The 12654-nt window shown below is 39.5% G+C and overlaps 1 protein-coding gene across 17 annotated transcripts in view; it reads left to right on the top strand.

The window, feature by feature from the left end:
* Positions 1-12654, top strand: part of NEB (nebulin) — a 162773-nt gene that overhangs the window by 113541 nt on the left and 36578 nt on the right. For 14 of the 17 annotated variants that reach the window (XM_077272959.1, XM_077272963.1, XM_077272966.1 and 11 more), the window contains 13 exons: positions 17-124; positions 1425-1529; positions 1618-1722; positions 2391-2495; positions 3396-3506; positions 4136-4246; positions 4945-5055; positions 5433-5534; positions 5628-5732; positions 6698-6796; positions 7985-8095; positions 9038-9142; positions 10762-10866. In XM_077272959.1, coding sequence (XP_077129074.1) covers positions 17-124; positions 1425-1529; positions 1618-1722; positions 2391-2495; positions 3396-3506; positions 4136-4246; positions 4945-5055; positions 5433-5534; positions 5628-5732; positions 6698-6796; positions 7985-8095; positions 9038-9142; positions 10762-10866 — 1383 coding nt within the window. The remainder of the gene's footprint in view (positions 1-16; positions 125-1424; positions 1530-1617; positions 1723-2390; positions 2496-3395; positions 3507-4135; positions 4247-4944; positions 5056-5432; positions 5535-5627; positions 5733-6697; positions 6797-7984; positions 8096-9037; positions 9143-10761; positions 10867-12654) is intronic. The other 3 variants (XM_077272967.1, XM_077272970.1, XM_077272973.1) reach the window with 1 other exon arrangement.

Consider the following 12654-nt stretch of genomic DNA (forward strand, 5'->3'; position numbering starts at 1 on the left):
TTTTTCACATATGTAGATTGTTTATAAAATGGAATGGAACAAAGGCAAAGCCAAGGGCTACACCACCATTCATGACACCCCATCACTGCTACATGCCCGCAAGGTCAAAGACAAGATCAGCGAGGTACGTACCGACCCACAGATATCTGTTCTAGAGTCATAAACTGGTTGACCGCTATCTTGACTGTATGGCAAAATACTCGTCCTGCTGATGGCTACTCCTCCAGATGCCACCAAAAACATGAATGCTGGTCTTGGCCAAGTGTGCAGTTTTTTTCTTGTCAATTGTGAAAGAGGAATAAGTGATGGCCAGACTCCTCTAACAGCAGGCTACCTCCAGAGGGAACAAACAACATGGCCGATTTTTTTTTTCTCTCTCAACAGCTGCCATTGAGGAAGAGTTAAGAAACCCCCGTACACATGTTGATAATGAAATGAGGTTCAAAGGGGTGTTCTCCAGCTTAAAAGTTATCCCCTATCCCACAGATTGGGGATTACTTCCCGATCACTGTCCCCCACCCATCCCGAGAACCAGGGCTCTCCCTGACTGTATGGCGCAGATGTAGATCATGAACACTACTGCTCCATTAATAATAATAATCTTTATTTTTATATAGCGCTAACATATTCCGCAGCGCTTTACAGTTTGCACACATTATCATCACTGTCCCTGATGGGGCTCACAATCTAAATTCCCTATCAGTATGTCTTTGGAATGTGGGAGGAAACCGGAGTACCCGGGGGAAACCCACGCAAACACGGAGAGAGCATACAAACTCTTTGCAGATGTTGTCCAAGGTGGGATTAGAACCCAGGACTCCAGCGCTGCAAGGCTGCTGTGCTAACCACTGCGCCACCATGCTTAATGGGAGTGCCTCAGATGGCCGAGCACAGTGTGCGACTGATCTTCTACTGTCCAAGTACAGAGAGGCAGTGCACATGATCGCCCTCCGCTCCACTCAGCCAGGGGTCTTGGATCGGTGGAGGCCCTGGCAGTTGGACTCCCATAGATTCGAAAGCTATTCCCTATCCCATGAATAGGAGCTAACTTTAAAACTTGAATACCCCTTTAAAGGGCTGACTTTGAAGTTTACCTTTTTTTTAACAAACTTCCTAATGTAAAAAAGCAAACAGATACTTATGAAGGGATTTTTTTCTAAAGTGTCCATAGAGAAGGGATTGTTACAAAATAAAGAATTCTGACACCCCTTTCCCTGCCCCAGAGCCACCGGCAGAACGTAAGTGATGATATCTCTTCCATAGAGTCACCTAAACACTGAGGCCCCTGATTGGCTGCAGAGTCTGGTGACTGATGGGCCGGGCATCATCCGTTATAATTTTCTCTTCTAAGCCAGAATTACGGCACATTTTTGCCAAGATCTCAGCATACATAAATCTATTTATAATTTGTTTATCTTTCACAGCTGAAATATAAAGAACTGTATGAGAAGAGCAGAGGACACTGCACTATGGTGGCCGATGCTGTGCAGATCAAGACGGCCAAAGAAGCCTACAAGTCCATTAGCAACGTCAGTAGTCCGTCTATTAGCGCTCATATTAGGCGGTGCCTCCTTATAAGGGGTATTAATAATCTACATTTCTCCTGATTTCGTTTAGCTGGATTATAAGAAGAGGTACGAAGCAACCAAGGCGCAGTGGCAATGGACGGTCGACAGACCCGACTTCTTGCAAAACGCAAAATCAACCTTGCAGCAGAGCGACGTAAGCAGCTTTATTCTTGGAGGCGTCGACTTCTTATTAATGATAAGGAAATGTTACTATTGAAATATTTTGCCAATATTGACCGGAAAAAATATATACAAAGTTCCCGATCTATCATGAGACATTTTAATTAAAAAAATTAAGGTAATGAGTTGTATTGTCGATCAGCACTTGTCTTGACATGTCTGTTATTAAATGCTAGTATTTTTCATGAATTAACCATTCCAGAGCATGTTTTCCGAGAACTCCTCCTCTGTTCTTCGTGGAAATATGGAAATAAACTGTGAGTTTCTGGTTAGGGCTGTGTGACTACACGAGATGACACTATCCAATGAGTGCGGACAGACGGTGTAGGAACGCGCCCAAGAGGAAGGGTTATTCCCAGTTTCTAGGATGAGTAATAGAGGAACATCCTAACACAGAGTTCCAAACCCAGAAAAAAAGTGATGTATGAAAATTGGTATTATACTGGAAATACTAAAGATCAGCTAAGAAAGTTATCAGGTTCCCTTTAACTAATCAGGGCAGATCTGGACAGATGTCTGGGTCAACTGGGTTTCTGGGTTCAACTGTGACTTGATTAAAGCAGGGTGTTTATTCTATTCTATCTTTATGTCAATTCTTGTGATATATATATATATATATAATTTATCTATTTCTCTTTTCAGTATGAGTACAAACTGGACAAAGAGTTCCAAAAAGGATGCAAGCTCTCAGTCACCAATGACTTGGACACCGTCCTGGCTCTCAAGAACGCAGAAATGAACAGTAATGTGAGTAATTAAATGAATATCTGAACCTGGGTGAGAAGCCTGTCCTTTCCCATAGTTTCTCTTCACATGGGGCAGCTGTAGGTTTATTTTATCTGCAAACAAAAGGGTTGGAAATTCTAACTACCCAATCCTTCTCTCCCCTGAAGGAGGAGAGTAGGGAAGTTTCCGTACACATCAGATGGTCGACTGGTTCTACCAAAGTCACTGGCTCCATACGACATTCTGACTTTAATGGGGGGGGGGCAAAGCATTTTCAGAAGAGAATTAGGGTTTCGCATTTCATAAAGTAAAATTATTATTAATCTCTAAATCCCCTCTCAAAGGGTAAAGAAAAGTATCGCCTGCAATCACCACTAGGGGGCAGTTACGAGCCTACTGCATACAGTTTTATTACTGAATGCAATGTACATGCTGTATGCAGTAAACTCCTCAGCTCCCCCTAGTGGTGAATGCAGGCTGAGAGTTTAAAATGTAATTGCACTTTAACAAAAGTTTTGACTTGTCCTACAGACGTATCTGAAGTCTTAAGGTCCCATCTGACTCCATATAGAGATGTATTAAGACAATAAATGGACATTTTCATCATTCTCTTACAATGTGATACCACGGTGCTAGCATATGCCATGACTATGATGAGTGGTGGTAAGAGCTCTAGTACCCAAACAATCCTGAGAGTGAACAGCTTTGATGTAACTCTGCATCCTCCTGTAAGGAGGGCTGTAATGGCTTGTCCAGGACATACACCATCACTTTCTGAGATGTGAATACTTCTTCAACTGAATTTTAGGCTGAATCGATAAAAATTGTGATGATAGGAAGACATTTAAGTCTCAGTTCTCCACCCATCACATCTATGTCTCTCGTCTAAGTGCAGTTTTGATGTTTTTTATGGTTTTGCAGGTGAAATATAAGAAGAAGTATGAGAAAGGAACGTACCAAGGAGAATTTGGGGTTGTTCCAGATACACCACAGATCATCCACGCCAAATCTGTCAGCTCTCTTATATCTGATGTAAGTTCTTGCCAGATGGCCTCAAAGTAATTTCACCACGGTTTCAAATCAAAAATATTTCATGGGTTTCTCAAGTGATGGGAAACTACCGCCTATCCATGGGATAAGTGATAACTTATAGATCATGGGGTCCGACCATTGGGATAGGCAGAACAAGGAACTTTTATTCCCAATATAATGGAGCGGAGGTGTGAACGCTCGACCACCGCTTTATTCATGGGGCAGCTCTCGAAAGCCCCATTGGGAATGAATGGTAGCCAAGTTCTTGATAAATAAAACATTATTTAATTCCTAATTATTCTGCAAGTTTTACAATTACTTTGAACTTTATGATTACTATTTCAGTGGAATACACAAAAACAACTTAAGATCAGATTTAGGCACCACTGATCCCTTCACCCAACATACAATGGTTTTATTAGTGGCGGCCAACAATTTGCCGTTAGGTCCAAGACTCTGCACCAATTCATTTCATAATATAACAGTATAGGGGAGCACTTATTTTCGGATATTACAAATTGTCTAATTCTAGGTGCAAGTGGCCACCACTAGGGGGCGCTAACAGTCTTTGGCTGTATACAGGTGAAATGAACCTGCTGGAAATAGAATGGTATTTTCTCTTTTTCCAGAACAAATACAAGGAACAAGGGAAGAAGCAGCTGCCCCATGGCTCCTTCACTACCCTGCCCGAGACACGGGACACGGCTCATGTCAAAGAAGTGACTAAGATTGTTAGTCAGGTGAGTGCGGAAGTTTTGCGACCTTTTTGATTAGTAATTATGGAGTATGGAGGACTATTCAGGCGACTGTATAAGGTTTGTTAGGGTTCACAATCATTTGCATGTAGACATTTTAAATATAAAAAGTCCCAGAAAAAACTTTTAAAGGGGTTATCTAATCCTGAATCTTCTGGAGCACAGCGCTCTCCTGCCTCCCGGCTTCTGCTTGCTGGGAGGCGGTTTGGACAGTTCGGTTGGCGCCATCATTATGGCCTGATCAGTGCAATCTAAAATTAGTGGAGCGCAGGATCACAGAAGCTGGTTGAATATGGACGGGTTCAGAGAAACGATTACAAGTTCTATAGTCAAGAGTCTTGTACGCTCTGCGCTCCTCGCTTAAGAGACCGGCCACCTCTGATAAACTGCCTAGCCAAAAGGATTGAAAAATCCTTCCATTCTTAACAATAGTAAAGATTTTTAATAACATATTAATGGCAAAGTTCCTTGTTTTTAAAAACATTTTGCAATGTTACCTATTTAAGAAGATTAAGTCGCATTTGCATGTAACCAACTCCAAGTTTAGCCACAAAAACAGACTATGTCTACCATGGGTCTACCGTGAAAATGATTCATAGAGTTCATACCAATATTTATAGAGCCTATATATCTTATTTGTTGGTTTTTTATGTAATTGTGTCTGAATGACTCAATACTTTTAGAAAAAATATAAAGAAAAGTTCCAGAAGGAGAAAGGGAAGTCCAACTATGCCAACATGCAAGAACCACCCGAGGTGAAACACGCAATGGAAGTTGCCAAGGCCCAAAGTAATGTAAGTAAAAGTTGTACGGGTCCGATAAATGGCCAGTGAGGGCCCACGGTTTGAGCACCCCACGGCCTATGCCGGTTTCACTTGATTGCTAACCCATCTGGTCAACATTACATACTGTATCGTGGGAGATTTGACACATGCAACATTTTGGCTCATGAGGTATCGACAAATCCATATCATGGTGGCATGAGCAAACTAATAACAGCACAAGAAGACAAAAAAAATCTAAAAGATGGAGGACGCTACAAAAGGGAGGCCTCAGGTTCTCTTGATGGCCATCTCTGTTGATACAATGTGGGCAACAAGTCTAAAAAAGTTGAATAATAGTTTGTAATGTTCTGTCGCTGGTAATTCTACATTGTACATGTCTACTGCAGGTCTCATACAAGAAAGATGCCAAAGCTCATCTCAATTACACGACCATTGTTGATAGACCCGACATTAAGAAAGCGACAGAGGTGGCCAAGATGGTCAGCGATGTGAGTACCCAGGTTTTATATGGTAACTGGGACAGGGTTGAATCTTCCTACAAAATATATACAAGTATATATAATGCTCAATTTGTCCTTTAGATCCAGTACAAAGCTAAGGCCCGTGAGGAAGCCGGACGTGGGATCACCACTCTGGGGCGACCAGATATTGAATTAGCTCAAGAAGTATCCAAACTTACAAGCCAAGTAAGAACTAAGGGGGCATTAATATAGTAATAACCACACTGGGAAGCCTGTCTGAAGGCTAAAAAAGAAATTAAGGAGTTGAGCTATCCAAGGGACACGTACTGTAGATATTTCTACTAGCGTATATAACATAACTGGCAACTTACATCATAACTGGGAATTACTGGTGTTATTAACCAGCTGTGGCTCATGGATCGGAATAATGAGAGCTTTAGCATTGGCCTTCCTTACCTCTGCCATGATCATTTACACTAGTACTTATGGCTGCTTTCTTCCATGAGCAGCGCCTCTATCTATAAGCTGATATTGCATCTCAGCCTTGTTGAAGTGAATGGAGCTGAGCTGCTATACCAGACACAGCCCATGGACCAAGGTGGTGGTGTTCTTTGGAAGCTGATAATTAGTTCTAATCTCATACAATCTGGTTTGAGTATTTAACATGAGTTTTGGACCTCACTGGATCTGTAGTTTTATACATAGAAGAATTATAGTTACTGCGTAGCTTTTCTATACACACATATCTATATATACAGTGCCTGTGTACATAATATAGGAAAGCTAGCACAAACTATAATAACCATACTCACATATATATTTAAAAAAAAAATATATATATATATATATATATATATATATATATATATATATATACTGTATATATTCAAACAAACAAGATCTAGGCATCAATTAGTATAGCTGTGCAGTCTCTTAGATTAGAGACCAACTCATCCTAAGCCTCCTTTTAGGATCTCTTCAGGGTGGTGAGTCACAGATTTGACCTCAGCAGTGCATTGGGTGAAATATATAATGAATCCGCAGCACAATCCGCTTGTAGCCTTTATACTTTATCCTTATTAACTCGCCTTCTTTTCACTCATATTTAGAGGGGCTGCAGCAACGGGTGCTCCAACGTCCCCTGAGACCTAACATGCTTTGCTAATCCAACGTTTTGCTGCATATTGTAGGCTGAGTATGCCAAAGGAAAGCTGTGGGGCCACGGAGCGGCGTCGTATGACACTCCCATCATGCGGACACTTAAGAAAGCTAATGACCTCACTAGTACCGTAAGATGAGCATGTCCAGCACTGACTTGTATTCTGCATCCACTGTGCTCCATTTATTTTATTTTTTATGAATAAACATTCCTTGCAAGATATTTTAAAAATATAATACAAAGGCAGTTTTCTCCTTAAAACACGCTGAAAATTACATTTGGAAAAAGCATAAACAGAGCAAAAAAACAAACTATAAAAACAGTAACAAAAATGCAACATGTAATACACCCAAAGTCCTCATTCAGATTTACCAAAATTATTCTGTTTATGTTCCAGATGTAGCATCGGCTCCATTGAACTTTACAGGTGGCGTAAAATCAGTTCGACGACACTTTGTATTGTATGCCAAAATGAGGTCGATATACTATCAATTCATTTTTTTCTACCATGTGTTTTAATGGGAAACTGCTTCTTTGTAACAGAAATTGGTGGCCCAGTGGCCATTGTGCATGCCGGGGTATGAACTTTTTGTATACCTACATACTGATTACCTTCATTTACTATCTGTGTAGCATAAAAGTGAGTTTGTGGTAAGGGCCAACTCTTTTTTTTATGACGTATGACATCCAAGTTGTGGCTCCCGAGCTGTTGGAAAACTACAACTCCCAGCATGCTTAGAGGTTTAGCTTCCCTACAGATGGAGAGCCAAAGGTTCATAGTGTAAGAGAAAATAATAATTTATATAATTCTCTCATTAACGGGCTAGGTGTTATAATATTTTTTTGTATAAAATCCATCTATATTTTTGATAACTTTTTATATACGTACATAATATAAATATATAATTCTCACATCTGTTGCACGTATTTCACAATTGTGATTTTCCCCCTGAATAATGTTTATTTCTTTGGTCTTGAATGGACATAATACAAAAACATTTGTAATTAAAGTATAATTAGACCTCAAAATTTCCGACCAAAATTTCCAAAACTTTTTAAGTTGATTTAATGTCCAAATTGTGACAATTAACTTAACTTTTGCCCTTTTTCCCGCCCGCTATCCCACCCTTTTTTTTTTTTTAATGCATACATAGGTTTATGATTTGGAGCATGATTCTGCAAGAATGTTACAATTCTCGTTTCTTGTCCGGTTATTATTTTGGCTATCGTTGTTTTAGTTGTTTCGACCTTTTAAAAATATAGAAATTGGGTTCACAGTTATCTGGATTTATTTGATATTTGTGACAATTTTCAACAGGTGAAGTACAAGGAAAACTTTGCGAAAGACAAGGGCAAGAAACCTCAATATGACCTCAAGGAGGCCAAAATCTACCAGACCTTGAAAGACGCACACACTCTTGCCAGCGAGGTAAAGTTGAAGACATACTTCCCAAGTTTTAGGTCTTCTAGGATGTTCCTGATTGGGAATTTTCCCTAATACTCCCCTTATTCAGACCTCACTTCCTTCCACACCTCCTGTACTCCATATTTCCTCCCAATTAATATGCGTTTGGGTGCCAGGGCTTCATTTGATAATGCAGTATCCTTGCAAAGTCTCCAGAAACACTACTTTGCCTTGTGCCCGCGAAATTTGCCATCACGGAGAGAGGTCTCCTCTTTTTTCGGGAACGTCCCATATGTTCTAAACATATTATTTTTATTAAAATAAAACATGGGTCTAATTTATTAAAAAAGGTCTTGGTAAGAAACGACTCCTCCTATTTTTGCTTTTCAAGGCAACTTTAAGAATAATTAAAGCTTAATGGTGCATTCCCATCTCCAAGCTCCTTTCCCACTATGTATTAGATGTAATAATAATAATATTAGCAAATACCTGCAATTAGAAATGTAGTATAGTTCTCCTGATTCGCTACGTCGCTTGCCTCATGTGCAGGGCATTGCAGTAGCTTAGGTATCCTTGGTAACCATGGATACCTTAGCTACTACAATGCATTGCACAAGAGGTAAGTGACATAGCTAATCAGAAGAACTACACTACATTTCAAATTGGAGGTATTTGCTAATATTATTATTATTATTATTACACCTAATACATATCGGGATAGGAGCTTGGAGATGGGAATGCACCATTAAGCTTTAATTATTCTTAAAGTTGCCTTGAAAAGCAAAAGTAGGAGGAGTCGTTTCTTGCCAAGACCTTTTTAATAAATTTAGATCCATGCTTTATTTTAATAAAAATAATATGTTTAGAACATAAAGGAAGTTCCCGAAAAAAGAGGAGACCTCTCTCCGTGATGGCAAATTTCCCAGGCATTTAGGCTAAATAATGTTCTTTATCTATTACCTATAGGTTAAATATAAGACTGACCTTAAGAAGCTCCACAAACCAGTGACCGATATGGCGGAGTCCTTGAACATGCAGCATATCACGAGCACAAGCAAACTATCCAGTGACGTAAGTGCCAGACCAGAAATAATCTCTTTAACTCAATCATTCTCACTCCTCTTCTTCCTGCTGTAACTGATAAAACTAATCGTCCTGCTTTTCATCTTGGGCATCAGTTGGTAGCTATCCTTTCCTTCTTTTTTTTTTTTTACTGACTTAAACTCCATACAGCTCACTTCTAGATATTATTAATATAGCGAAGCTCACATTAAAGCTCAAACTTCAAGTGAATCTCCACCTTTTAACACCATGTGGTATTTAGGTCCAAAATTCTGAGCTGATTCATTCCTAATATATGCTTCATTTTTCTGATACAGAGCTCCAAACCTTGTGCATAGACTGACATTTAAAGCGTAAAATTCTGCCTGCTGCCACCACTAGAGGGAGCTCAGGAGCTTACTGAATACAGGCTCATTATTGAGTTCAATGTATAAACAGTATAAAGTAAGCTCATATGCTCCCTCTAGTGGTGGATGAAATCAAACAGAGTTTTATGTTTATGTAGGAAATTTGAAGCTCTATTTTAGAAAAAAAAAAAATCAAGATTAAAAAATAATCAGCCCATCATTTTGAACTTGGTGTTTAAAGTGGACTGGTCACTTGCCATGAATATGCAATTTTTTGCCCAGTATAAATGCTGCTGTTCTCCTGAATCTGACAATGTTTTTGTTTTGTTTCAGCACCTCTCCGTTCCTGAGATATGACCTGCTCTTTAGACTATATGAATCTAGTCTTGATAGCCAACTGGGCGGATTCTTTAAGTAGTCATCGCAAAAGAAGCGTTGAGGACCACACCCACTTGGCTAAAAATACTAGGTATACATGCAGGGGAAAAAGAGCCCATATCTCAATAATGGGAAGGCGCAGGAACAAAAGAAAAACTCCTCCAGAAAAAAAAACTCCAAAAAAAAGTTACATATTTAGAGCAAGAGAGCGGTCCTCTTTAAGGGTGGTCATTTACTTAAAATTACAAAATAAGAAGTGTAATAGTCCTTAACTCATTTCATTCTTTTCATGGAGATAAACTAACCATGCAGAATAATATTTAATATATTTTATTATAACAAATAATATAAACCACAATGCAAACATTAATAATTCTCAATCATTAAAAAAAATCCTGTAACCTATTTCTTTTATTTTTAATAATTCAGTAGCTTAACATTAGTAATTTTGGTTGGATTTCTAATTCACAGAGAAATGTTATTAAAAAAAATAATAATTTAATTTATATTAAATGTTAAAATAATTTCATTTATATTAAATTTTATAATGTTAAAAAATATATATTTTCTTTTTATGTATGATTTTAGTTGGATCCAGCCAACCAATATATTGTGTAGGATAACTGAAAAGCTTTCCTTTACTTTATACTTATAGTATTTAGATAAATACTATGCTGTTAATATAACTTAATTACGGTATATTAATTATATTAAGCGCTGCAGAATAAGTCGGCATTAATTAAAAATTAGGATTGTTACTTACATTATTTTATAACATTTTTATTGAGTCAATTTAGTTTGGAACTTTCCCTAAAGACACATTTCTGTAAAATATCCTTGGACCCAGTAGCAGACAGATAATGTTAGGACATGATTGAGGCAGTTTTTGACACTTCCCTTCAGTACCGGTACAAGAAGGAATATCAGAAGAGTAAGGGTCACTACCAAATGGTGCCTGATACACTTGAACAAGTTCATGTAAAGGAAGCGACTGGACTGCAGAGCATAGTAAGTTTTGTATTCAATTGCCTAAATCTCTGTGTATTTTTAATGGTATATTGTCTGAATGTAACATTTACAATGGAGCAAACCTGTCACAGTAAAAATGTGATCTTTCATCTTTATGCAGCATATTATAGAGCAGCAGTTGCTGAATAAACTGATTGATTTATCACAAAACTATCAGTATAACCTGTAACTCATACATTGTAATTCCTGGGCTTAGGAGTCCAGTGGGTGGATTTAGTAGTCCAGTAGGTTGTCTTAGCGTAAGTAGGAGAATCATACCTTACCATGTAATTCCTGGGCTTAGGAGTCCAGTGGGCGGATTTAGTAGTCCAGTAGGTTGTCTTAGCGTAAGTAGGAGAATCATACTCACCTTACCATATAACTCCTGGGCTTAGGAGTCCAGTGGGCGGATTTAGTAGTCCAGTGTGTTGTCTTGGCGTAAGTAGGAGAATCATACTCACCTTACCCTGTAATTCCTGGGCTTAGGAGTCCAGTGGGTGGATTTAGTAGTCCAGCGGGTTGTCTTAGCGTAACTAGGAAGATCATACTCACCTTACCCTGTAATTCCTGGTCTTAGGAGTCCAGTGGGTGGATTTAGTAGTCCAGTGGGTTGTCTTTGCATAAGCAGGAGAATCATACTCACCTTACCCTGTAATTCCTGGGCTTAGGAGTCCAGTGGGTGGATTTAGAAGTCCAGTAGGTTGTCTTAGTGTAAGCAGGAGAATCATACCTTACCATGTAATTCCAGGGCTTAGGAATCCAGTGGGTGGACTTAGTAGTCCAGTGGGTTGTCTTAGCATAAGCAGTGGAATCATACTCACCTTACCATGTAATTCCTGGGCTGAGGATTCCAGTGGAATCATACCCACCTTACCAATCCCTGCACCTCCTCTTCCTAATCTCCACCCGCTACCCTTTCCTATACCCCAGACCTTCTCTGTCAGCACTCTTTCAGGGCCCCCACTGTCTTCATGCTTCCTTTTACACATTGGTTTGGTGGAATTTTAGCCCCTTCCACCCTATAAAACAGCTTCACCTCTGTTATGGCGGTGGGTTTCCCCCATGAATTGCTCACGTCAGGTCCTTCTAAAATATTTCTATAGGATTAAGATAAGGACTTTAACTCGTCCATTCTACAATGTTATTCTTCTTTAACTTTTCTTTTGGAGAAGGGTTCATGAACTTTCAAGCACAACTCTATATCGGCTCCATATCCTGCTACTGGAAATGTCGTTTTCATAAATATTGTATTCGTTTTAATTAATTACTATATTTTTGTAGCTTAATACCATATCTTGTGTACATATCTCCCAACTTTGAGTATGAAGAAGCGGAGTCTCCATAGTGTGCGCGCTCTCCTTGAGGGCAGGAGTCCAGCAGAGAAGCGTTTCTCCTCTGCACACCCTGGAACAGGAGAGAACACGCTACAGTCACAGTGAGAACGCTGTGCAGATTTTGCTCCCGCACTCCTTTCATTATACTCATATTTTCAAGATTCACAATAAAGATATAGTGTAAGGATTAGTGATGAGCGCAAGTGCTCATTACTCGAGTTTGCCGAGGTTGCTCGGGTATGCACCGAGTATCGCGGGTGCTTGAGTGAGATCTTCGAGACCCCACGGCCGCATGCTTCACAGCTGTTAGACAGCCACAAAACATTCGGGGATTGCTCATGTATGTCAGGTAATTCCTGCATGTTTTGTGGCGGTCTAACAGCCGCGAAACATCTAACAGCCGCAAAACATGCAACCGTGGGGACTCGAACATGTTACTCGAGCACCCGCGATA

Source organism: Ranitomeya variabilis, chromosome 7, assembly GCF_051348905.1.
Source record: "Ranitomeya variabilis isolate aRanVar5 chromosome 7, aRanVar5.hap1, whole genome shotgun sequence".
Classification (NCBI taxonomy): Eukaryota; Metazoa; Chordata; class Amphibia; order Anura; family Dendrobatidae; genus Ranitomeya; species Ranitomeya variabilis.